The sequence below is a fragment of the Zootoca vivipara genome, chromosome Z1 (assembly GCF_965207765.1).
Source record: "Zootoca vivipara chromosome Z1, rZooViv2.hap1.1, whole genome shotgun sequence".
In the NCBI taxonomy this organism is placed as follows: domain Eukaryota; kingdom Metazoa; phylum Chordata; class Lepidosauria; order Squamata; family Lacertidae; genus Zootoca; species Zootoca vivipara.
The window spans coordinates 47,526,788-47,554,229 of NC_142583.1; the positions used below are offsets into that span (position 1 = coordinate 47,526,788).

The window sequence follows — 27,442 nt, forward strand, 5'->3', positions numbered from 1 at the left end:
TGGGGGCTTAACAGACCACTCCTGAGTCCAAAGGTGGGGGCATGAGTGGTCACTCCTCTGTTGCTGGGCAAATTCTGATGTTGCGATTTTGTGGGTCAGCCCCCTGGGTTCAAAAGCAAAGGAAAGAGGTTTCTCTTTCTCTTTGGCTGCGTTTCGGATCCCCACCCTCCCTCCGCTGTTTTTTAGCCCTCTGTGTTGACCTTGCTGTGCCTCTCAAGGGGTCGCCTGTATTCAGGGGCCTGGTAGGAATTTTTCCATTTGGCTGATTGGCTGGTGCCATCTGGTTTTTGCCTACTGCATAGCAAATAAGTCACAACTTGTAAGGTTGGCGGTTAGGCATTGGTTATTGGTTGTATATGGGGTCTGTTGACTTTGTTGGCCCCTTGTGTTAATGCCTGAGTTAGGGGAAATTCCGGTCAGGAATACAGGGGCTCTATGCAGTGTCCATATCCCTGGTAGGGTACCAGCAACACGCATGAGCCCCTGGGAGCCTGAGGGGAGAGGGGAGAGCCTATTGGACCTGACTCCCTGTCTCTCCCTGTAGGGTTTCCCCTTGTTGACAAGGCAAATTTATTTCTGTCCTTAGGTGACAGTTGGAGAACCAATGCCTACGCAACCACTCACTGGTTTGATTTGTATTCAATAAAAGTTGTGGCCAAATTCATGCCAAAAACCATTAAACAAAAATTCTGTCTATGGTGTGAGTTATTTGAGGGGTGGTTTGGGGGACCTCCACATGCAAATGATTTCAAGGGAGGTTATAGTCTTTTAAATTCAGTGAGATTCAGTCAAGATGGCCCTTGGCCTTGTGCATTTGGCCTTTATCTGGTTTTATGAAGCTATCATATTTTATTCAGCTCCATATCACTGAAATAGGATTATGCAAGCATAAAAGGAACAGGAAGCCCTTTCTTATTTCTAATGTACCTGGTAGAAAAAAACAAAAAGATGAAAGTAATAACAGCTAATGCAATTTTCTCTTACAGTCTTAATGCAAATGCTCTTTCAGATGTTGCTCATCATACGCAGGCAGTGAAAGAGTACAGAAAGCAGGGAGCACAGCTGTTCTCTTCAGTTCCTCTGTTATGACATGCTCTTATGCTCAGGTCACAATACAATCAATGTGAAGGCACTTTTAATTATTCCTCCTCCAGCCATGTGATTGTGGAAGAGGAGTGAAGGATGCAATGATACACTGAATGTGCAACACCAGAGACTAAATTAATAGGAACTTCGGCAGTTGTCAACATTTATTTCTAAATGAGAACCCTCATTTTTAGTGGCACTATGTGTCTCATTACAAAATGCTAGGGACAAAAGAAAAAGAGAGGACTACATCATTTCCCGCGCTGATAAAAAAAAATGTTGGATGACTAGCTGGAGCCTTAATAATTAATAATTAAATAAGTATTATTATTTATTTTTTGTACCCCGCCCATCTGACTGGGTTGCTCCTTCAGATGACTACAGAAGGTTGTATAATTCTCTTTGATATCTGATGGGAGGGTGTTCCATAGGGTGGGTGTGACTACCAAGAAGGTCCACTGCCTGGTTCCCTGTCATTTTTATTGTCACAATGAGGGAACTACCAGAAGACCCTGGGAGCTAGATCTAGACTGAGCAATGGGGGGAGAGATGCTCCTTCAGGTATACAGGGCCTTCGAGCCATTCCTATTTTCTAAAGAACATAGTGAGTAAATGTCAATTAAATGGGGCTAAATCCACTGCTAGCTTAACTCTCGGTTGAAATAAAGCAGGGGTCCCCAGACTTACCGCGCAGTGGGCCGGTGCCCGCCGCGCCGACCACGCGGCGGGCCGGAGGGCAGGGGAGTGCGCGCCCGTGCGCATGCGCACACGCACACGGTCGGGGGGAAATCGCCGAAAATCGCTTGTGCGCATGCGTATGGGCCTCCCCCGACCCAGAAGTGCATCAGAAATGACCTCTTCTGGGTCGGGAGAGGCCCATACGCATGCGCACAAAGGATTTTCAGCGATTTTTTGCCTATTTTTAAGATCGTCGCCGCGCGCCGTAAGAGCGGGCGGCGGCGGCAGCGGGCGGCGGGGGTCGTCGCGGGCCGGATTGGGAGGCCGATTGGGCCGCATCCGGCCCGGGGGCCGTAGTTTGGGGACCCCTGAAATAAAGTCTCTTATATATGTATTTATTTGTCATCTATTCGTTTAAATTTTATCCAGCACTAGTTGGCCCTGCCATGCGTTGCGGTGGCTCAGTTTGTTAAATGGAGCCTCAGAGTTCCACTTCAGACTCCCCTCACCTTCAGAGTCCCCCTGTTTTTCATGTTATGTTTACATAGGCACTTCCCTGTGTCTCCCCCCACCCTGTTCTGTCCCTCCCCCCATCCCCCAGTTCATCCCTGTGATTGGGCCCACCTTGTCCCAACCTATGACCTATTCAGCTCCCCCCATCCCCCACCCAGGCAGGCACCTACCTCCACTTGGCATAGTCTGGAAAGCGGCCTAGTCTGCTGCGGCCTATTCAGTCTGCTGGGCAATGTTGGGCCTTGTTGCTGCAAAAGGCCTGTTTTCAGTTGGTTTGCTGTGGAATTTTGTAATGTCATCTGGTGGTGCGGCTTTGGAGGCAGCAGCGTGTGATCTGTCTTTCTATTGGATGCTGTTGGAGTCTTCAGACCTTCTGCTGGTGATGTATAATTTGGGCGCCACTTTTTTGTGTTTAATCGTTATTTTAGGTGTGAAAGGTGTGCTTTTTTGGAAAAAAAAATTATGCCAGATCCCTCCCTGATGGGCATGGAACGTTGTGGCCAAATTTGTTGGAATTCAGTTCAGCGGTTACAGAGGAAGGGTGTTGCATCCGCGCACACAGTGGGAACATTTTTTTATATATAGATTATTCCTAGAGACCCAGATGAATGACATTATTTTATATCAAGCACGGTCTGATAGTCTACTGCGCATAACCTGATGTATTATGTGAAGCTTGTGGGGTGTGCACACAGGGGCGTAGCAAGAGGGGGGCGATAGGGGCGGGGCGCCCCGGGCTCCGCTCTGGAGGGGCAGCACCCTCTCCCCACCTCCACCGACGACGGACACCACTGCTGCAGTGCGACTGCCATCGCAGAGAGGCCCCGCTACGCAGCGGAGCCACCAGCAAACATCCCCAGCACCGCGCAGGGATGAAGCCACTGCAGCTGCAAGCGGAGGATCCTGGGCGGCAGCATCCCTGCATGGTGCCGAGGTCCGCTGGCGGCTCCACAGCAAAGCACACATGCGCAGAGCCGCCATGCACATCGCATGCTTTCTGCACATGCGTCGTGCGCAGCAACGCCACACATGCGTGCTGCATGGGGCAACGCCCCGCCCCAGGGTGCTTGCCCCCCGGGCTGCCCCAGGCCGCGGAAAGTCTTCGTCCGCCACTGTGTGCACATAGTGCAGGTCTAACTTAGAGAAATTCCTCTCCCCTAAAGCAAGTGATCATATATTTGAAGGATCCTCAATAGACATTGTAAGATATACTCTTCACATGATGGATAGTAACCAAGACACTTTATTTAGAACAAATTCAAACACACATTAGGCATGAGAAAAGCTTGACAGAAATCTTATGTTCAGCTGCCTCAAGGCCTGGACTGGAAGTCCTCCAGACTCCGGTGAACTGGAACACATAAAATGCGGACTGGATTTCCTCCACATTACAGATTTGATCTGTGATATTTTTAACACTTCCAAATATGAAGATTCTACGACATTTCTAGGCACTTATTCTCTTCACTTAGTGACTTTTCATTTGTCTTTAATATGTCTTAAGAGCTTATCCACACTTCCTCTTGTCCCGCTGCTTTCCCCTCGGGGGAAACTGCTCTGTTGGAGCCAACAACAATTCAGGTTTCCCCCAGATTGCCATTTGTTCTGATCTATCACAAAATAGTGGATTTTCCCTTGAAAAGGAGTGGGGCAAGGGGAAAAATGCTCTGAGCCATGCTTTCTAGGCACTGCACACACAGAAGTGTGAGTGCACCAAGTTCACCTGGTGACTTGTTCTGCCCTGGAAGTTCAGGGTCCATAATTGCACAGGAGCCTACTCAGGTCCAGCAGGCTTCCCGCTTTAGATATTCAGCCCCCAACATTGGTGCTGCTGCTGCTGCTGCAGGAATGACAATGGGGACATTCAGAAGGGAGAAGGGACAAGTTAACTCTCCCCTTCACATGATGGTGATAACATTGCTTTCTGTAAATACCTGCAAACATGTTTGCCATCATCCCACAATACATTTTTAGGTGTTGGCTAAGATTTATCATGTGACATTTATGTATATGTGCAGAATCCATAATGGGAAATAGTAGTGAGTTCTGTCCAACTGCATGTTGCTATTAATGTACACTGCACAAGGAGGAAGTAAATTTCTTTGTTGGCTACACCCTTTTATGATTAAAAGGGCTCCGACTCAGCCTGATAAACATAACAAATCTTCTCCTGCTAAGAAAACATTCACTTAGTAGGCTATAAAAATGCAAGGTTGTTAGTTCTCCTTGTTTAATGTCATTGTTTCTTTGAAACTACACGAGAGCATATTTTGTTGATAGGTTATAAACGAGCAAAACAGCTCCATTTAGATTGGAGCTATTAGATTTATAACAGCTGTAAAGCATTAAAGCACATCTCAGTGATTCCAAGGAGCATTTATTTTGCAGATGGTAGGAAGATGAACTTCAGGACCAAGATCTTGGCACCCACAGTCATTGTGAAGGGTATATAAGGCAGTGATGGAAGTTTTTGGCTTTTTTGCCATACATCTGCATAATTTAATTAAGCAATGGCTGAGATGTGGGATATCAGTAAAGGCTGGTATTTAGCTTTTATATGTGTGCCATTATTTCAGTATCCCAGACTGTAAGAATGTAGTGATGAAATAATACCTTGTGGATATACTTACTATTCACTGAACTATTAATCACGGACTTCAACTTCTGTCTTTTATTTATAATAATTTGTTGTAGCTGGCATTGCTATAGCTCATGAACAATAGGATATATTAGCAATGATTAACTCCTGTGTGGTCATTCGATAGCAAGTTGGTCAGTTCAGGTAATGAACAATTTCATTGGAAGAATTAATCCTTGTCAAACTGTATCTGTGGGACTTTTAAATCTTGATTGAATTTGGTTTTGGAACGACAACTGGGCTTTTCCAAGCATTCCTGTGCAGCACCCATTCATTTTAATGGGGTTCTGCATGTAAACTTCACTTCATTGTGTCCTGGGTCAACTTTGTGTATCTTCCACTCTGGTTAATGACACCAAACTTTTGCCATTGGTGACTTTAACTTCTGCATCCCAGGAGACAATGATAGGACAGGTACAGTGAGTTAAGTAGATTACAATTATCCTTCTCTTCAAACCACTCATTGCCGAACTGTGCCACTGACTCCCATTCCTTGCTGCAAATCTGCCTTCCACAGCCTCCTCTAGCCCTCTTTGCCCAGGACACTCTCCCTTCCCCAGCCTCATCCCCTCTTCCGAGGCCACAGCACTCACCAGCTCTGTTTCATGCCCTCCTTGGAAATTTCTTTTGCCTGACTGAAATGTGTATTTGCACACTGATAATGCTTCCTACATGCCTAGATAGAGGATAGACAAGGGAGTGTGAGTACATGTAAAGGTAGTCTACTGTGCAAAGGTAAATTTCACAGTCATTGCCCTGCCCACTGTTGCCACTGACATGTGACCTCTTCAAGACTGTCCAGAAGTTAATGTTGCCCTCAGGCTGAAAGAGATTCCTAACCCTTGATACAGGCCCTCATATTGTGTCTATCTGCATTCTTCTCCATGATTAATAGTTTCAGGAAGGAAACAGTCACAACAATGAATAATTTGCACGGGGGGGGGGGAATATCCTTTTGAGAGGAGAAATATATTTCAGAAGATGTAAGATTAGTTGTATTTATTTTAGGGGTTGTTTATACCCTATCACTGGGGGCAGGGGAATGGAATTCCCAGAGCAGCTTACAAAATTTCAAAACACAACAAAATAAGGAAAAAGCATACCAAAAAATGCCAAAACTGAGAAATCCGCTTCCCTGCAACCACATGCCAAAGCTCTGGTGTCAGTGGATCCCGGAGGAGGGCCACAGATGAAGATCTTAGCACAAGAACAAACACATGTAGAAACAGGCCTTTAAGGATCTCCTACATAAATAGTGTGGCTCTTATGCTGAGGCCCTTTAAGAGACTAACCAGTCTATGATGGCAGGGATTCCAAAATTATTCTGTTCTGTTTATAGAATTAACCAAAGTAAACGAAGATAAATGGTGTATTTGGATTAACGATAAAGGCTTTATATTGTCTGAGGGCAAGTGTATTGATGTAATAATGAGCATACCATGTAGACTCATAGACGCCCTGAAACAATGGGCTAATTCATTCTAAGAACAAGAGGGAACCAGGCTCAAAAGATGTGGGAAAGAGGTATCTGTTGTGCTGTCCTGGGCAAGGAAAATAAGTGCAGCTTTGGGGATATAGAGCGGAATCTCAGTTTTCACCTGGCTCAAGGTGTGTTTTTTTTGTAGCCTAGGCAAATTTTAAATTTTATCAGTCTACCATCTTGTGCACCTGGCACTTCAGTTTGGGTGCTGCTAAACATCCCTCACCACCACCAAAGAGTTTAAGAGATTCTACTACATTCTAAACAGTTCTAGACTCCACCGCATTGCTTCCTCGACTGATTACTTTCTGGAGTTGCTCCTATCTGGTCTGCTGCTACCATTCAAAAGAACTGTCTTTTCAGAATGGTGTTCTCATTTCATCAAGCAAGTAGAGGTGATAATGATGGATACCCTGAAGTTTCAGGTTTTCGGGTTGTTTTAAAAAAGAGGTGGGTTTTTTTTTTGGTTACAGGTAGGTAGCCGTGTTGGTCTGGATCGAAGTAAAATAAAAAAAATTCCTTCAGTAGCACCTTAAAGACCTTAAAAAACTTAAAGGTTTTTTTTTAATACCTTATGAGTTGCACATTTTGATTGCTTTAATTAGCCAACAGTGTTGTATTTTGTCAAATGTTTTAAAGGTTTTACTTAGGTTTTCGGCATTTGGGAGCCAATTTGTTTGACAACTAAGCTATTTGAGAACTAATAATAATAATAATAATAATAATAATAATAATAATATATTATTTATACCCCGCCCATCTGGCTGGGTTCCCCCAGCCACTCTGGGCGGCTTCCAACAAAACATTAAAATACAGAAATTTCACATTTCACCAAAGTACCCCCCTCTCTCTCTGTTTAAAAACATTTATACATAGAGGCATACAAGAAAAGCCATATACAAAACTGAAACCAGCTATTATGGAAAGCTGTGTTCTTAATTACCTGTACAGTATAATCCTGAAGGGTTCAAAGAGTTTTCAGCAGCCGTATAAAAGTTGAAACAGAAGGCACCTTTGAAGCCGTGTTATGTAAATCACAAAGAATAGCTGGGATGGAACATTATTGATATGTAGAGAGGGTTTGTATCCTGCCACTTCCAGTGACTGTCTCTCGGAACTGCTGACAAGTACTTTTCATTAAAAAAATAAAAATCGTAAAATACCCACAGTCTATATAAGAACAACATAAAACACAGCACAAACTACTGCCAGCAGGACAAAAATGGTCATGTTAAAATGATTTATTTAACCAAAAATATAAAAGGCCTGAGCAACATTGGAAAATGTATTTGCCTGCCCCCCCAACCCCCCCACTGAAGTTGGTGCCAGAGAGTGTATTCCAAAGTTTGGGGCCACAACCAAGAAAGCATTGTTTTGGGTTGCCACCAACCCACCTCAGCTCTGATGCCCTGAGGCAGATCTGTGTAGTGAAGCAGGTTCTTGATGAAATAGGTGGTAATTCTGTGTGCCATGTCCAGTGCCTTTTTATGGGGGTACTCAAGGGTATGCAGTACCGGCACCATTTTTTCTGGAAGAAAAGCACTGGCAACATCTATTTCACATTTCTTTGCAATCCATTAGTATTTGTGCAGGGCAACAGTGAAAGCTCATAGTGCTGAACAAAAGCACCATTAACTTTTCTTAAATCCACTGCTGTGCATTGTGATGAAGGAAATATTAGCTGATATGGCTGATCGATATCCCTAGACTGCAATCTTGCCTAGGTCTGATCACTGAATTCAGTGTAGCTTGGGTTGGGTGTCTAGCTGAAAGAAGAACTACAGCCTTACTACAAGGGGGAGCGGGAATATTTTCTTTTAAAAATACTTCTGTCTTTATGATCACATGTCTATATAATGTGCCACACTGTTGTTGCAGGAATTTCTACCTGTGGGGCATGTGAAATGATTTTTTTTGGGGGGGGTGAGGAGATTGCAAAACAAACCACTTACGGTAAAAATTTTTTTTAAAAAAAACACCTGCCCTATACCTGTTGAATTTGTCTGCAATTTCAACATATTAAATTCATCTTTGAGACTAGTGAAAGACTGTAGCTCTGTGGTAGAATGTCTACCTTGCATGCAGAAGGTCTCAGGTATCGGCAGGTAGGGAAATACTTCTGCCTGAAACTCTGGAATGTATCTGCCTGTCAGTGCAGACATTGCTGAGGCAAATGGTGCGACTCTGAATAAGGCAGCTTTTTATGATCCTAAGACTATAGAAAGGAAGCATTTTGAAGTAAGAAAATGAATCTATTATCAACTTCTAACTTAAAAAGTATTTATACACTTCTTAACATAGAAGTGTTCTGGGGTTTCAGTTAGTAAAATGTATGAAAAAAAACAATCAGTTAATAACTTAAGTTATGACAGATTGAGTAAAAAAAAGTGGGCAGTGTAGTTTTCCTGTATTTACCAGATGGCCATGTTCCTGATGCTGGCAGATAAGTTGGATTCTCTCTCTCTCTCTCTCTCTCTCTCTCTCTCTCTCTCTCTCTCTCTCTCTCTCTCTCTTTCAAATCATCTATTTATATAGTTCCAAACAAAACACACAAAGTTGATAATTCAACAGGAATGTGAATTTATGTTCAGAAAGGGAACCAAAGAGCATCATACCAGTTTGATAACCCCAGAATTAGTTTTGCCCTCCCAAATAGGTGTGTGTAGTGCAACATGCCTACTCAGAAGTAAGACTCCTTTAGTTCAGTAGGATTACCTACATTCCACAAAAATGTATATAGGATTGCAGCCACAGTTGCTCTAGGGGATCTTCTAGGGCAGGTTGGCTGGGTAAATATTTTAAATGCAAACTACTGTGTAAAACATCCAAGAAGCAGCACTTGAGATCCAAAGGGGGAAAAACATGGGATGCAAGGGGAAAGAAACATGGAAGGAATATGATTTTACCCGCATTGTATTTAAAACATAAGAGTAGGCAGCTTTGTACTTTTATTATCACTCCTTTTCCCCACAGAATTTTTCCAGGAACATGTTGATAATAGGGGCTGGATTATCACATTTTGCTAAATCGATTGCTTGCCAATGATGAGTTGATGTTCCCTGAAGAATGGGAGCTTGTAACTGGAAATTCACTTGTGCCGCGCCCCTCCCCCAGCTTTGGGAACGGTGTTGTTTAGTTGTTTAGTCGTGTCCGACTCTTCGTGACCCCATGGACCAGAGTATACCAGGTACTCCTGTCTTCTACTGTCTCCCGCAGTTTGGTCAGACTCATGTTGAGAGTCGAGAACACTGTTCTCTGTCGTCGGGGCTGTCTCACCCATTGACTCTAGTGGCACGGGTCGCCAGAGTGCCTGGGCGCTCAGGGGCACCCCAGCAAGTAGGGGAACTGCGTGGCGGCCTCCCTTTTCCCTCCGCCAGCCGTGCCACTCAGGGGAGAGCAGGGAGGTAAGCGAGCAGAGCAGGGACTCTAGGACTCTGTTCTGCTCTGCAGCACCAGGGTCATCCCTCACCCCGCCGTTGTGTTTCATTGGTAGAGGCGACGCCACATGGCAGCAGCACTACCAATGAAACACAGCGCCAGGGTCATCCCTGTTGGTGGGAAGGCTCGGATGCCTTCCCACAGTCTGGGGCTCTCTCCGCTGGCTCCATGGCGCCCATGGCCTCCACTGCCGGCGGGAGAGCTCCGACCGGACTGCAGGAGCAGGAATCTCCCTGCTGGCTTCGTGGGGGGGCGGGGAAGAGCCATGAGGGGAAAGGGCTGTCCTTTTCCCTCTCTTAAAACTATGGAGTGGCTGGGACGCCGGGCCTCTCCGCAGGCTGCGCTCTCCCCTTCCCGGCCCTGTGGCTCTCGGCTCAGCCGAGGCGGAGCCCCAAGGCCTTCTGGTGCGGGGGAGACAGCGAGCGCCTACAGGGAAGCCTCCCAGCGCCTCCAGGGAAGGCAAGAGCTTTCCTTTTTTTTAATGGAGGGGAAGAGCTGGAGGTTGAGATTTATTTATTTTTAAGAGTGGGGGTGGGGGGCACCCAAGGGATCCCTGCACCAGGGCGCCCGATGAGCTTAAGACGGCCCTGTCTGTCGTCCCCTTCTCCTTGTGCCCTCCATCTTTCCCAACATCAGGGTCTTTTCCAGGGAGTCTTCTCTTCTCATAAGGTGGCCAAAGTATTGGAGCCTCAGCTTCAGGATTTGTCCTTCCAGTGAGCACTCAGGGCTGATTTCCTTCAGAATGGATAGGTTTGGTCTTCTTTTGGAACGTACTGCTCTTCAATTAGCGGGAGGGACAACTTTCAAAGATTGCTTAGCAATTTGCTCAGTTGGGGGGGCACACCCCAGAATTCATTGGCCACAACCAAGTGGTGGGGTTAAGAGGTTTCTGGGTGTATTAAAGGAAGTACAATAAATTACTGCAGGAGACTGAACTCATATTAAACAACATCTATCTTCCTACCTACCTACCTACAGCTATGCAACTTTGGCTCATATTATCTTTCAAATTTCAAAAGTAAATCACATAATGATCACAGCATAGAGAGAGGTTCTTAAAGTTGTAGAAAATGTGCCTTACATCAAACCACTTCGTGACAAATTTCAGACTCCAGCACTGGAAGAAAATGATGATGACACACTTCGTCAGTGTTTAGTCCCATCTGCTAGTCCTCCTACTCTACTTCACAGAACTGTAGCAATTTCATATGTCCCATGGATAGACCACTGTCACGAATCTCACAGAACTAGCCATCATGATCTAAGTTATTTGAAGGATATAACGTAAAAGAAAGATGCCTTTATGGACTAATAGTCCCCCCTCTCTTTAGTGTTTTATTTGTCCAGTATTGTTGTACATAGTAGTTGAGGAGAACACAGTTCCATTTACTGCATGAACTGAAGACTTTGTTAAAGTAGATAATTAAAGTAGTGAAATAAATAAAGTACTGTATATGTAGATAGATAGATAGATAGATAGATAGATAGATAGATGATAGATAGAGATAGAAGATGATAGATAGATAGATAGATAGATAGATAGATAGATAGATAGATAGATAGATGATAGATGTCTTCCAGATCTATGTAGTTACACAGGTAGCCCAACACACACATGAGAAAACATGCTCAAGCTCCAATCATGTCACAGTAACATTTTTCATTGAAGTCAAAGGGGAAGACCTTTCATCAGATCTCCTGTGGGTACCAGGTTCCATACTAGGTCATGCAGGGCAGTACCAGGGACAGCTCCCAGTGCAAATTCCAGGAAGCAATGAAAGTTGCTTCCTGATTTGTCTGAGCTCAGTTGAATAGTGATGCAACTCCTGCTGGTTCCCCTAGCTCTGCCCAAGACTTTAAAGTGGCAAAACTCTGACTTTGAGCCTGGCCCTCAAATGTTTCCTGCTGCGCCCTCTGACTTCTTTGTCAACAGCTTTTAGGGGTGTGATTCCATTTTATACATCATAAACTCCTGCTCCTTTGGAACTTCTGCACATGTCATGGAGTATATCTGACTGCACCTTATCGAAGACTACAATTCCTCAAGATTATTATAATGAAGCACCACATTTAGATTCTTTAAGATGTAATGGGACATGGAACTCAGAATCGGACTGTGCAATTGAGTCTTCACATTAGAATAAGGTATTGAGAGAAATTCCTAAACCATCACAGGATCTATACTGACTGATGCAAAATTCTTGTATGTATCTATTGTTTCCTCCCCAGCTCTTTTTAAAACTATTTCTCCCCCCTACTAGTTCAAATTTATTTTACTCAGATATTATGCTAAAAATTTGATCAGAAGTGGCTAAGGAAATTAACTGATTTCATCACAAACCCCCTTATATACATTGGAATTAACAAATGTAATAATTGGCACAGATCCTTATCTGCCCACATCTCCCAATTGGCTTTGAAGCACCAATTGTCAGGACTTCAAAGTGCAGTGTGGGGCTGTTTGAAAGCCCTTTTGCAAACACCCCAACACTGGTCTTTTAACCTCCACTTTTGAGGCCCATACTGCTCTTTGAATCCTCTGAAAACCCATGGTTTAGAGAGCAGCACAGGGATGTTTATAAAAGGGCTTTCAAATAGACCTACACTAAGCTTCAGCTGTGTGCAAGCAGAATTTAGCCCCCACCCATTGATTATTAAACATATACAGTAAACAGTCTTAAGCAGGGGTAGGCAATCTAAGGCCCATGGGCTGGATGCGGCCCAATCGCCTTCTCAATTAGGCCCACGGACGGTCCAGGAATCAGCGTGTTTTTACATGAGTAGAATGTGTGTTTTTCTTTAAAATGCATCTCTGGGTTATTTGTGGGGCAAAGGAATTCATTCATCCCCCCCCCAAAAAATATATAGTGTGGCCCACCACATGGTCTGAGGGACAGTGGACCGGCCCATGGCTGAAAAAGGTTGCTGACCCCTGGTCTTAAGTATGGAAGATACATGACTGCTGCTTCTGATCAATCACCAGCAGGCATTAAGTGATGTTCAAGAGCAATGCCCACCTGAACAATGTTTCCTTTTATTTGTACTGACATTTCAGAGCACAAATTCTCCTTCATAATGTAACTCAAACCATATCTTTTTAATGCAATATGATTGTGTGTAATCATAATGCCCCGACTTTGACATAAAAAACATAGCAAGCATTCTTCTATTTCATGACTTTCTACAGTCCACATAGCTCGTAACAGGCTCAGCCCTCTGCTTTTAATTACAGAATGGTCTGCATGTTCTTCTTTTGGAACAAATTATAATCTGTTTTATGTCATAATTTAGCTTGTATAAACCACTGTGCATTTTCAACTTATTTTTGTTACTTTAAAATAAACCAAGCACACTGTACATATTATTATTATTTTTAGACAAGGTATCTGGTTTTCTCACTGTTTACATTAAATAATACAATGTGCTTTTTATTTTATTTTAATCCAGTGTTTTTTTAAAAATTAAAAATATAAGGGAAATGCCTTCACTTTTTAAAAACCCATCATTTTCCAAGAAACAAGGAGGATCCTTAAACCCCTGCTGACATCTTTGTATTTCATTACACAAACAAACACTTTAGTCTGTGGTGGTATGTTCAGTGTTAAGAATGGTTGCCCTGGGTCATAGAGCATTGAAATATAGAGTGAACAGCATGGAGGCCATCTTCCAATGTTAGGTTTAGCCCTCAAGCCAACTGGGGCTGGGTGTGACATTCTTCCCTTGTTCTTATCACAGAGCCCTAAGAAGAATTTATGCCACTAGTTTGTGGTCATGATCTCCAGACAACTCAGCAAAGAGCGGCCTACGCTCAGTGCATAATCATGATGGGGCACTTGAGTCTAACAAGCTGTATTGGAAGGACCTTTGCCAGTTGCCAGAATCACAGCCAGCCAGTTGTAAAGTAAGTCTCATGGTTGAGGTCCAACCCTGCAGCTGCTACATTTCATTTCATGAAATGTAGTTTAACAAGCTTAACAAGCTGTGAGGTTAGCTAGCCAGACAGGGTTGGAGAGCAAACGGATGCAAGAAGTCAGCTGTTTAATTAAGTTGAATTGCTCCAATTAATCAGAGGCACTTGCCCTGAGCAATAAAAAACTTCGTAAGCAAGGTGGTATTCTATATCACACACAGTAGGATGAACTCAGCTATAATAACACACTAGAATGATCTAGCAGCAGTTGATCAAGTGGCACTGCTGAAAGGACTGTTTGGCTAGCTTTCCCTGGCACTGATATCGGCTACTAACATCAACAAAAGCAGGCAGCCAGGAACTGCCGACTTGCATGGTACTAACCAAAGAGCCCACTGCCTCCATTGTCACCCCCATGTGGTACCAGTAAGGGTAGGGTTTTCTCAATCATTCTGCAGCAGTGATAGGTGGTTTCCACTAATGGTTTCCACTAGTGGAGCCCTGTCATTGGCTGCTGAATGATTTACCTCAAAGACTGCATTCACATGTCACAGTAAGCCATGCCTAGTGGTTGATCAGGAAAATGCAGAGTATTCCTCCCTGCTGGTGAACGGAATCAGCAGTGATCCTTGGGTTTTGTTGCAATGGCATTAGAACAGGAATGAAATGTTAAACTTTCGGGTAAAGAAGATAAGATGGTCTTCTTTTTTGAAAAAAATATGGAAATTGAAAAGGAAAAGGCAATAAAATTTGCTCAGGAAGCAGAAGAATCTGTAAAAATTACAAAAAGTTCCATTCAAGCTTCATCCATGGTTTGTTGTACTACAAACAAACCATGTTCAGCAAGTCAATGCTTGTTCTTGACTTACAAATCATGTTTGAGTGAAACAAACCATAATTCCAGATTTGGGCAGAATGCCATGCCAAGAAACATGATTTGTTGTTTCTGTCTACTAGTGGGAAGAAGCAAATTGAGAGACATGTATGTGTTCATAGTAAGCCATTGACTGTGGTTTAATGTGATGTGTAAAAGCAAAGTAAAAGAAGGCAGATTTCTTTTCTGAGGGTGGGGTACTAGAATGAATTGCTTTGCACAGTTAAAAAGAGGACACAGTAATAAATAAATCAAAATATTTCTTTTTTATAGTTTAATTTATAAGTCTTTGGGGCCAGGGTTTACATTTTTTATAGAAACATGTTCTAGTTTTAATAGGAAATGTCAGAACTGAGGAGCCTTTTGCCTTTAGCTATAAAGCAAAAGAATTTGTGCTTTTTTTGTAGGTACAGTACAAACTGATCTCAGAGTCTACAACCATTCCACAATAGGATGAATGAACTCAAGGACATGCTTTCTTAGGGGGTCTCATAAAGGGCAGTTTTCCATGCTGTTAACATCTTACTTTAGCTCAGGAAGGGATCCTTTTGGCTTCAATACGTGCACGGAACACTGTTTTTTGTCTGTCAAGTATAGATCACCATGCAAGAGTGATAAAAATCGGATGTACAGAAATTAGTTCCTTTTTAAAAGCTGGCTTGTCTTGTTTTCCTTTGCACATGATAATCCTAGTAGCATCTGCCTTGCTCATGGTTCCACTGTAGACCTCAGTGCTTGAACAATCTTGCCACCCCAAAACAAGATCAATGTAGTCCAGAAGAGGTATGGCATGAAGACCCAAGTGTGCCATAGGTCTTACCCGGGGAAGGGCTACAGCTCAGTTGTAGTGCAAATTATTTTCATGCAAAAAGATTCATGTTCAGTCTTTGGCATATCCAGGTAGGGCTGGGAAAAACCTTTGTCCGCAGCCCTGGGGACTCACTGTGAAACATTGTACTGTGCTAGATGGGCCATGCTCTGAATTCGTATTAGGACAGTCAGCTTCCTATGTTTCACCTCTTCAATGAAGGTCAAGATTTTGCATAATAAAACCAGGGCATGGAGCATAAACAGTGATGGATCGTGGGATGTATGTGACCTCTTCTCTCACAAATATCTGCAGTAGATTGTATGGAAAAACTGTTGCTCTGGAGGATTAGTGTGCGGCTACTGGAGTGTTGATGTCTCAGTATATGGGAATTTTTATTAGCTGCTGAGAACCTATACTTGTCCTGATGTTTATGGCTGATGATGATTTTGGAAATAATCCCTATTGGGATTCTCACTGGAAATGCACTAAACTGACCCTCCATAGTGGGTTTGGGTGAGCTACAGGGGGTGTGCTGAATAGAAGATGTGGGGGCACCCTGTTGGCTTCCACTAATACACAGTCAGTTGAACCTTGGGTTTTTTTTGGGGGGGGGCATTAATGCTTTTGTCCCAAACTGACTTAATGAAGGATGGAATTTTTTCTTCACAGATAAAGAGTAGTCTTGTAAAAATTTAATGGTGATGTGGTCAGGAATTAAAGGTTTGCTTTTAACAAATCAATGACATTCTGATGGCTTCATGTATGATTTGATAATCCTGACCAAACATACTGGTAGGCCTCTGTCTATATCAGGGATGACCAATGTTATACCCTCCAGATGTTGTTAGAGTAGAACTACCATCTGGCCATGCTAGTTGGAGTCAATGTGAGATGAAGTTCACAACATCTGAAAGCCTCCACAATGGCTTCCCCTGATATATATTGTGTATCACTGACTGCCACTTAGTTTAATGTCGCAATGAGCCTGATATGTAAAATATTGTAAGCAGATATTTTACCTCTGTAAAAAACCTCTGTGGGGTTTATCATACCAGTATTTTCCTTTGTTGGAATTGTCAGGCTTTTAGAGCTGGTTTTCTTCATTTATGGTGGAGCTGTATAAAATATTGGAAGACCATTTTGGAAGCAATTCAGCTGATTTTTGGCTATACTGTACAAAAACTCAACAAATTGACACTTTAAACAGTCAAGGCTTCCTCCAAATAATCCTGGGAACTGCAGTTTGCTAAGAGGGTGTTAGGAGAACCCTATTCCTCTCACAAAGCCACAATTCCCAGAGTGATTTAGCAACCAATACCTCTTACCAGGGGACTCTGGGAACTGTAGCTCTGGGATGGGAATGTTTCCTAACACCTCTCAGTAGTGCCCTTAGCAAACTACAAGTCCCAGGATTCTCTGGGAGAAGAATCCTAGCATGTTTTATACTGGCATGATTCTGCTTCAAATGTATAGTGCAGATGGGACTTTGCCAACCAACCTAGTCCCCTCTAACCATGCTGACTGGAGCTGATGGAAGCTGTAGTCCAAACTATTTGAATGGTTTGGGATGGCAAAGGCTATTATAAGGTCGCCCACTCCTCCTCTTGAATATACATGTATTTATTGCACATGCACATTTAGTTCCCCTTGTCATGAGGTTTCTCTATTATGGAACAGCAACTTCTCTGCTTTCATTTTTGTCCTTTGGTGGTACAGCTATTATGTCTGCTTCTTTACCAAGTTTGTTTTTGCTACTGCTTACCTGATCAGGATAAACCTCTGAAAGTTGGGAAAAGTAATAGTGGTCCAGGCAACCTAGTTAAAAATTTGCTTATAAAAAACAACAACAACAACAACAACAACAACAAAAACCCATGTTGAGAATGAACAGTAGGGGGGGAACAGCAAAGGCATTGCTAGTCCCCAGGCAAAAATCAAGGCCCAAGAGTCCAATGAACTTAGAACATTGCAGGCTGCTTCTGCCAAGCATGGGACTCTGAACAGAGCAAGCTACTTCCTTCCAGCACTCAGCACAGCCAGTTCCAAGCTATAGCCTTTATTCCCAGGCACACACCAGCAGCCTCTCTGTCTGATTTCTATGTAAACCGTATTCATTCCATATGGCTGCCCAGTAGTCCCTTGGAGGCTTCCTTGCATTGGAGAAATTGGCACACGGTCAACTTAAATTTCCCCAGCACTTCTTCTTCGCAATCAGTGGGTCATGATTCTATGATCTAGTGAATCCTTTTTTTGTTGTGAGAGCTTGAGTGAGCACAGAGGGTCCATTCAGCAGCAAGGGATTCATATTCACTGAAACAGAGGAGGCTGCTCTGGGTGTGCTCAAAGATGATTCCCCATTCAGCTCAATTAGGCACGCTCCCTTGGCCTGGGCACATCCTGTATGTGCACCAGGGCACACAAAGAAAGCTCTGGATCAGGTGTGCATTGTTCTCGCCTAGGAAGCTGCCATAGCAGGTTCATTCGCCCATCTAGCTCAGTACCATCTTCTCTGAGGCTACTTCCACCCAGCCATTTACTGTGGAATAGCAACCCCTGCTTTGGTTTGCCCACTTTTTACGAACCAACTGCATGGTGTCATGAACAAAGCATTCCTTTTTCGTGTTTTCCCTAGCCACCTACCAGCTTTTTTTCAAAGCTCAGAAAATCTGACTTTTAGAAATTCGGTGGAATTCCACTGCTATTCTGGCTGCTTATGTCCCGTACAGATTGCTGTTTCTTAGACTGCTCTAGCCTTTTCCTTCTCTGTGGTCTGTCTCTCCACTCTAGGTATCAGCCTTGTTACTTTAGCCCTTTCCTTTCCAAATAGTGTGCTTTTATATCTGCCGGCCGCCCTGGCAGCCAATGCAGCAGGGGGAGATCATGTTTGGGAGTACAGTCAGAGATAGAGTATTTAGCCCTTTCCCCTGCATGCAACAGCCCCAGTGAATACTGCCCTCCCCCCAGATATTTGAAGCCATAGCTGTCAAATTCTCCCCCTTTTTAAGGGAAATTCCCTTATGCTGAATAGGCTTCCTCGCAAGAAAAGGGAAAACTTGACAGCTATGTTTGAAGCTGAGGAAAGGGAGACTGCCCATGTAGATACTGAGGGTTAGAAGTCTGAAAGCATGGTGTGCTTTCAGGTTAAAGCATAGCAGCAATGATGTGGTACTACTAATGTATGTCTGGAAGAAGCCTGTCCTGCAGGGTTTCTGACAAAAGTCCCTGCTACCTGATCCTTTTATCTGGAGATGCCGGAGTCTGCACCTAGGACAATATTCATGCAAAACATGAGCTCTACTCCAGAGCTTTCATACTTTGCATTTCCTTTTTACTTGCAAATAACTTCCTTTCGCCCCTTCTTCCCAAACCAGTAGGCCTTGCTTCCCCCAGATAATCTACTAAAACCACCTGAAACTCTACCAAGTGGCAACCACCACTGGAGAGTTCAATGCCATTTTGTTTATTATTGACAAACACTTCCTTCTACATTTCTAATACTTGCTGGCAGGTGACAAGATGCCACTCCACAGAGTCACGAATGTAATTTCCTACCACTTCAGATTTGTTTGATAGCCAGAAGGGAAACAGCCAGTGTTGCTCCTTCAGTTTGTCATTTCCAGTGTAGTAAATGCTTTTTCAACTTGTTGTCTCTGGTGAATCTCTTGTCCGCAGTCCCGACATGCAGTATTTACAGGAAGCTAATCAAAACAATTTGTGCAGTCCTTTAAATCTGCAGCACTCAAAGGACAGTTGCAGTAAGAGCTTTGCAAAAGGGTGCAAATGAAATCTCTGAAAGCAAGTTCTTGATGAGAGAAAAGGAGGGATGACAAAAAAGGTGCACAATTTCACTGAGATCACAGATGAAACTGGAGAACCATGATACAATATATGATCCAGAAAGGTAGTATGTTAACTGGGATCATGGAATCAAAAAAAGATTTGTGGCTGACATATAGTGGAGGATTTAATGCTAATCTTGTTGGCAATATACGGTATTCAAAAAGCTATCTGCATCTAGTCATTGCATAGATCAGGTCACCTGCCACGACTTTTGTCTTTCTGACTGCACTCACCAGCCCAGCTCTAGCTGGAAAGGATGACCATGTATAATTGCAACCACTCTTGCAATGCTTACTACAAAAGCTGAAGTGACCCACTGGCTTACTAATGGTTAGCATGCTGCTTGTCAAATGCCAGCTGTAGTGTTGGCCTGATTTTAGCTAACTGCCTACAGCCGTGGGTACTCAGGATTGTCAGTCTGGCCAGCCTCAGCTTTCATATCCAACCCTATATCCCCCTGATTCTAGTAGTTGTGACCAAAGAGCCCGAGCTCCAATCACCATGCATCATAGCTATTGATTGATTGGTTGATTGATTGATTGATTTATCAGCCTATTGGCCATTTACAAAATAAAAACCATAAAATCAATCTGATAAGAGTAGTGTCACAGGAAGCACATATTTTTTCTGATCTAAAACTCTGAAGGTTACATAGTCCAAAACATCTGCTCAGGCTTTTTCAACCTTGGGTCCCCAGATTTTGTTGGACTACAACTCCCACCATTCCTAGTTAGCAGGACCAGTGATCACAAGCTGCTTTCTGTCCACAGCTATAGGAACTTAGCAAAGCATAGCAAGCAGCACTACTCCAGCTCTGATTTTCATTGGCATCTGAACAAGGTTCTGTCTCATTCCACAGTGCCCCATCTATGAAGTCTATAGGACTTAAAGTGATGTGGGAAAGAACAAAACATAAGAAGGAATTATGATTAGAATCAGATTTCAAACATGCTAACATTTCCGCTCTTCTTTCTCTTTTTAATTAATTAGCCTCCAACGATGATTCCCATTCCCATTCCCAGATATAATCCTTGCTATACAATGAAGATGCTAGACCCACTTTTGTGGTGAGGGAATTCCCATTTGGGCTCACTTTGGGGACTGTCACAGACAATGCTTTCTCCCAGGGCACCATATGGGCTCATATCAAAGGATCTACTAAATATTTCATGCTGGGATGAGCCATTATTAAGAGCCTGTTTTAAAACTACAGAGGAAAGGACCAAACAAATCCCTCTTTGAAAACTATCCCATAATTTAGGTGCCACAACTGGCATAAACTGTACTTCTCTTGGCAAAGGGACAAGGATTGCTTCAGAACTCAAGATCTCAGGCAGGTTAACAAAGGAGAATCCTGAGATATATTGGTCCAGTTGGGTGCCTGGAAGGTCCATGCTAACTCCTTGCATTGAGTTTGGAAACAAACTGAAATACAATGAATACGACATGAAATTGGCTTAATTTGGTCAGTCCTGCTAACCCCAGAAACAAGCTTGGTTGCTCCACTCTAACCCAATAGAAGTTTCCAGACAGTCATCAAGTCCCTTATAGACTGTAGTGCTCTTCCCATACTGTGTCCTACCTTTATATTTCCTCATTTCCTGCTTTGTGTTCTTCCTTGCGATGGGTGCTTCTTTGCTGTCCTCATATCTCTCTAGAAGCTTTCTTTTAAAACTTTCTTTTTGTTTTCCATTTAGGTTTTGCAGTGATTTAGAGGCATCACAAGCATTACAGCCCTTACAGAGGAAGCATTTTTCTACATTTCTCTTCAGAAGTGTTTTCGATGCTTGCACTGCTGCCAACTCAGTTTCTAAAGTAAGTGATTGGTTGCAGTTTTCCTCCTGTAAGACACATTTTGCCATTTAAATTATTATGTGAAGCTGATCCACATAAGTTTTGTGCAAGCAAATCAGGATGAATATCAACAAGTTGTCTGCAAAATAAAAAAATTCCTTCAGTAGCACCTTAAAGACCAACTAAGTTTATATTTTGGTATGAGCTTTCGTGTGCATGCACACTTCTTCAGATACCTGTAACAAGTTGTCTGATAGTGTAAGCAGTCCTGTCCTGAAGAATGGGCTGCATTGTGTTGAAGGGTATGAGATGCGAACTTGTGGCCCTCTAGATTTGGGCGGACTACAGCTCCCATCATCTCTCATGCTGGCTGAGTTGGAGTCCTGCAACATCCATAGGACTAAAGTTTGGCTAAAGAAAGTGGAATAACTAAATAAGGAGCTCAGTCCGCATTAGGAACAAAATGGTCAGAAAACCTGGTTTTATTTATTTGTTACATTTATATCCCACCTTTTTGTCCAAGGTGGGTGTACATAGTTCTTCTTTTTCTTATTTAATCTTCACAACAGCCCTGCAGAGTCAGATTTAGGGCACTGCAGCAGTGTGGGGGCACTAAGTGTGCAACCAATCACGGTGCCTTCTCAAAGTCCAGTAACCACTTGCCTGAGGCATGAGGACTCTGACAGGGTCCTAGAGTCCTCCTCCTTCCGAAAGATGGGCAAGTGTTTACCTGGCTTTGGGCATGAGATGGGAGAGCTCTAGGACCCTGTCAGAGCCTTGCAGCTCCTTCTCAAAGCCCAGCGCCTTGCCATGCCAGCTTTGGGAAGGCAGCATGAGGACTGGGGTAGGTGTGTATGTCAAATTTTGGCCTTGCACAGGACAGCGTTTTACCAGGTCTGCACTTGAACCATGTAATATTGGTTAGGCTGAGAGGCAGTGATTGGTCCAAGGTCACACAGTGAGCTTCATGGCTGGGTAGGGATTTGAACCCTGGTCTCCCAAGCCCTAGTCCAATATTCTTCCCGCTAAACTGGTTACGAGGTCCATATTGGCAGAGGAAAATCTTTTACCCCAACTACCTCCTTTCTGTGCTCAGCATAATTGGTGATGCATATAGAAGACAAAATCCATTTTGGCGCTGCCAGTTCTTAAATCCTTTTCATTCAATATAAATCAAAGAGGATCAAGTGTTTTCAGGAAGCCTGCAGCAAACGGCATGTTGCAGTCCCCAGTTCACTGCCCAAAGGCTTCGTAAGCCTGTGATGGTCGATATCTTTGAACTACAAACACAGCTGCTAAACAACTTCCCTCTTGCTTTGTTCTTCTGTGGACTCTGCCCCTTTTGAGCTTTGGTTTATGGGCATGTGTTCCACTTGCCATATAAATAATGCTATTATTGGTGGCTTCCTGTTTTAAATAATTCAGTAAGCAATTAATCTAACTAATATTCAGCCCTGATCATCCAGAAAAGGTTATTCACAAGTCCCTTTGGTGTTCCTCTTACATTTCTGGTTGGCACCATTAGGGCAATGTTTCATACATAATGTCGTCTTGGAGCTAACTTGGCTTAAGGAACAAAGGGCACTTGCACTGAAAACCTTTACAGCACGAGCCATTCTGGGATAAATGGAAGCTGTGCACCAGCACTAGCACTGCTCTGTGTTTCTTTCCTTACGACTTATACAAGAAACAGTGGTTGGAGCCCAAATTTCCAGCATTCCTCCTGTTTCTCAAAAGAACAGGCTTCTCGTTGGGGTAGACCACAACCACACCATAACATTTAAAGCACCATGAAACAGTCGTAGCCCTTCCTCCAAAGAATTATGGGAGTTGTAGTTTATTAAGAGTGCTGAGACTTATTAGGAGACACCTATTTCCCTTGCAGAGCAGCAACAATCAAATCTCTCTTGACAGGAAACTCTAGCAGCTGTACCTTTGTGGGGGGGAACAAGGCTTTCCTAACAACTCTCAACACTCTTAATAAACTACACAACCGGAGCATACTACTTCCTCTCTGTGTTCAAGAATTTAAATAATCCAAACCATTCGCCAGAGCCAGTCCAGCTGCTGGGCCCAGCTGTGACCGATAAGCTGCATTATGCACACAGGATTGCAGGGTCCTACAGAATAACTCATTTTTTTAAAAAAAATGATGCGGGACAGAAACTTGATGAGGCCTCTGCCGATGCTCCAGGTACATTGTTCCTAGTGATTAAAATTATAGTGTACTTTGGACGAAGAATACATTGCCCCAAACTTAGTGGAATCACAGAGTTGTGTGGGACCTCAGAGGTCTCCTAGTCTAACCCAAGCCAATGCAAGAAATTCAGGTGTTTGGCTTTTGGTCTCTATTAATCCCTAGGTTATGGTTCACCTAAGAGCACGAGCACAGACAAGTCCAGTATCCTGTTCTCACAGTGGCCAACCAGGTGCCCTTGGGAAGCCTGCAAATAGGACTTGAGAGCAAAAGCTCTCTATTTTCCAGTGGTTTCCAGGAACTGTAATCAGAAGCATCCTTCCTCTGACATCTTTCACACATTCAGCCTATCCTTCATGTTTGAGATAACTGCTCTCTGCACAATTGCAACACATATGGTAGAGACTGATTTCGACTTCATGAACGGGCCACTTCCTACTCTCTCTCCCTCTCTCTCTCCCCCCCCCTCTCTCTCTCTCTAGCTTCTCTGCCCAGCTAGGAGCAAAGGAAGCAGAACGTAGAGCCAGTGTGGAGGAAACCACTCATCACTCTGTGGCTGCTGAATACAGCCTTTCAGACTTCCTAGGCTAAGTCAACAAAGCCAGGTCTTTAGTAGTATGGTGTGATGGTACCTGAAAGGAATATGAAAGGATTGCCCCAAACTGCTAGGTCATTCTGACACAGAGCAAAGCTTGCAGCTAAATCCAAATGTTCACCCTCATATTGGTGGCCCACTTCTTTCCACCCATGTCTTAAACATCTGTGCAACCACCAGCCACTCCATGCTACAAACAACAGATCATTCATAATCACAACATGCTGCCTGCATTTGTTCAAAATATGGGCTCTTTGATTTCAAAATGGTTTCGTTAGTCTTTCCTTTAATCCTGTCAGTACAATGTTCTGTTTAGATAATCTGAACATTCGTTTGCTTTTGTGACATGGAGCCAAGGTGCATGTTTTTTCTTCCCTTTGCACATTCCCTTCTTGGCCCCGTACATTTAAACCACACAGGATCCTGGGAACTGCAGTACACATCCCACAGGGCTACAATTCCCAGCACTCTTAACCAATTACAGTTCCCAGAATTGTCAGGGGTGTGTGTGCTGCAAATGTACGGGATGTTACGTAGCCTTAGACTTGGCTTTTCTTCCTCCTTGTGTGATGGTTTGCAGAGTTACGCGGATTACATTTTCAGAAACCTTCCAGGTGTATTTGAAGAGATTTCCCATTCATTCAAATTAGTCTGTTTAAACTTTGGGGAAACAAAAGACCCGCCAAGGCACACAGGAGTAATTAGGGCATCCCTCCAATTCAGAGGACGGTAGTAGTTGTGGGGGAAACCAGAGAGATGGAGTAGAGCCTTCCTGTCCTGATTCTGGGCTTCCCAAAAGCATCTGCTTGATCCCTGTGGGAAACAGGATGTTGGATGGACCTTTCGGTTTGATCTAGCAGGGCTCTTCATATCCACAGTGCTTTCCTTCCCAAGACGCAGAACACACAGTCTCTGCCTCACACACAGAGCTCATTTTGCCATCGGTCTTCTTTTACATAAACAAGAATTGTGTAAGATTAAGTAGGATACCACCAGGATTTTGCCTGGACTAATGTGCAAAGTTCAAAAGGGGGGAAGGGATGTACACTCAAGTCAACCATCTGAATAACTTGTAGAAACTGCATGAAGGATGCTTTTTCATAGACCGCATACACATCATACTTAAACAACACTGCTCTTCCTAAAGAATCCTGGGAACTGTAGTTTTATCTCTCACAGAGCTACAACTCCCAGCACCCTTTACAAACTACAGTTCCCAAGATTCTTTGGGGGAAGTCGTGTGCATACAGCCTCAGGCTTGAGCTGCATCTCAAGCCAAATGAACCTGCAAAGGTCAGAGGTAGAGCTGGCTATGCTCCCACTTTCCTTCTACATGCATTCACTGTTAAGTGCTTTCATCCTTCATATTTAAAGCACATTCAGGTAAACACATTTATGCTAACATTAAGAGATGTGCTTCAGCATGGCAGATTCAGCCAAATGGACGCAGTGAAATGTGGGCTGATTGCAGGTAAATAAGTACAGATTCCTGTTTACCAAGGGGTAGCTTATCAACATTGATGTGTAACCATTTTTAAACTGGTTGTCTACATCTTATTGCCATGTGGCAAAGAGACTCCAACTAGACCCCTTTTATTTCCTGGGCTTCTTACAAGCTACAGTAATGTGATAAGTTTTTTCTCACCACACAGCAAGATCACTGGCTTAATTGTGCCAACACTAAGTCACTATTTGGCCAGCTGCCCTCTGTATTCACCGCACGGCTGGGCTGACTCAGAGTATGCAGCAAAACAATTGTGTCAAGGCTGGCATTGTAAACAGGAACATAAAGTAGCTGGACAGCAAAGTGAAAATGGGTTGGGATAAACTATCGGGGCATGATGGAACAGACGTTTAATTTCAATTAATGATTAAACTTACATTACTGCCAACAGAGGACGTGAGTTCTGGCAAAATATGAATGATGTTTTCTTTTTTAATGCCCACATCTCCCTGAAGTGTGGAATCTAGCACTCTACTTTGGGGACATTTTCATACACAATGTATGCCCAATGTATGCCCAATGTACAATAGTTGTGCCAATGACTGAGAGCCAAGCAAAGAATGTGTTTTTCATTATTTTTCTCTCACACTTATAAAGAGACTTCAAACTTGACCACAAACCATGTTACAGGGGGCACTTTCATACAAGACGCTCAATAGTAAGAAGCCGGTGTGTCCCCTATTTTATCCTTTTGTAATTTGGCCACCTCATGAGAAGAGAAGACTCCCTGGAAAAGACCCTGATGTTGGGAAAGATGGAGGGCACAAGGAGAAGGGGGCAACAGAGGACGAGATGGTTGGACAGTGTTCTCGAAGCTACCAACATGAGTCTGACCAAACTACTGGAGGCAGTGGAAGACAGGAGTGCCTGGCGTGCTATGGTCCATGGGGTCACGAAGAGTCGGACACGACTAAACGACTAAACAACAACAACAACAAAATTTGAAGGGGGCACTGACTGTGTTCAGACCTTCCACGCCTACCCCTTCCGCTTGCTGCCTGATGCATTCACACGTGCACACCGCAAGTCAACAAGCGCTCTTGGCGAGCGGCCTATACGGAAAGGTAAAGGCGCTCCGTGCCTGCCTGCACGTGCCATCAGGGGCTGTGGGAAGAAACATTTGGACCTTCCTTTCCAATCTCCCTGGAAGAGTGACACGCGATCGCGGGAGGCGAAAATGAAGGGGAGAGAGAGAGAGAGAGGAGAGAGAGAGAGAGAGAGAGAGAGACTCGCCTTGCAGCATTCAGTGTGGGCTTTTGCGGGCGGCGACAGCCGGAGGAGGAGGAATCCCTCCTTGGGGAGCTGCGGCAGGCGCGGCGAGAGAGGTGGAACCGGCCGCCTAGCACGTTGGGGGCTGGATCCCCGCGGGGGGGGGGAAGGCTCCCCGCCGGGGAGGAGGCGTGGCGCTGGCTCCGGTCCGGGTACCGCGGGAAGGCACCTGGGAGCCCTGGGACCAGGAGATAGGCAGGACTCCCGGGGGCGGGGCAGGGTGGAGACCTCGCGGCTCCGGCGCCTGGATCCAAGCGCGCCTCGGGGGATCGCGCCTTTCCAGGACTAGAGGAGGGCGCGGAGGGAGCGGGCTGCGGGGTCAAGAGGTGAAATCCGCAGCAAGCAATAAGGAGAGGAGCAGCCGCAGGAGCCCGGACAGGCATTGCGATATCCTCGCTGCCGTCAGCGGACGATTCCACCATGGAGGGCAGCTGCCACCCGCAGCTGCTGCAACAGCAGAGCAAGGAGGAAGCTGTGGAAGCCTGGCTGGATGACCACGGGGACTTCACCCGCTCTTACTTTGTTAGGAAAGGGACAAGGTAAGAGCCATGCCGCGAGGGGGACGCCGTCGCGCCAGCAGCGCGGGGTAGGTGCGTAGAGATCTCCCCTCCCCTTTCGCCGCTCGCCTGGGAAAAAGCAGGAGCAAAGCCTCGCTTCAAAGCTGGAAGCAACAAACAAACAGGCGCTCTGTGTTGCTGCCCGAAGCCTTCCCCGTGCAAATAATTCTCCTGGGTTTCTCTGCGGTGCAATCTGTGCCGTCGCTTGGCAGGCTGTTGCCCAGCTCCAGTTAAGATCTCTCCCCCATCCCGCTTTTT

At 44.3% G+C, this 27,442-nt stretch overlaps 1 protein-coding gene and 1 long non-coding RNA gene across 4 annotated transcripts in view; one reads left to right on the forward strand and one right to left on the reverse strand.

The window, feature by feature from the left end:
* Window positions 1-3,502: 3,502 nt before the first annotated feature.
* LOC148687367 (uncharacterized) lies at window positions 3,503-26,728 on the reverse strand. 2 transcript variants are annotated; one of them, XR_015947776.1, is made up of 5 exons: window positions 26,592-26,728; window positions 20,851-21,109; window positions 7,339-7,525; window positions 5,509-5,591; window positions 3,503-3,628 (listed from the first exon to the last, which is right to left on the reverse strand). It is a non-coding gene; the product is annotated as an uncharacterized LOC148687367 (long non-coding RNA). The 2 variants fall into 2 exon arrangements; XR_015947777.1 differs by lacking the exons at window positions 3,503-3,628; window positions 5,509-5,591; window positions 7,339-7,525 and adding an exon at window positions 18,873-19,126.
* The window catches only part of PDE5A (phosphodiesterase 5A), a 78,276-nt gene continuing 77,250 nt past the window's right edge, over window positions 26,417-27,442 (forward strand). For both annotated transcript variants that reach the window (XM_035111539.3, XM_060278567.2), the window contains exon 1: window positions 26,417-27,166. In XM_035111539.3, coding sequence (XP_034967430.1) covers window positions 27,048-27,166 — 119 coding nt within the window. In that variant the 5' untranslated portion in view covers window positions 26,417-27,047. The remainder of the gene's footprint in view (window positions 27,167-27,442) is intronic.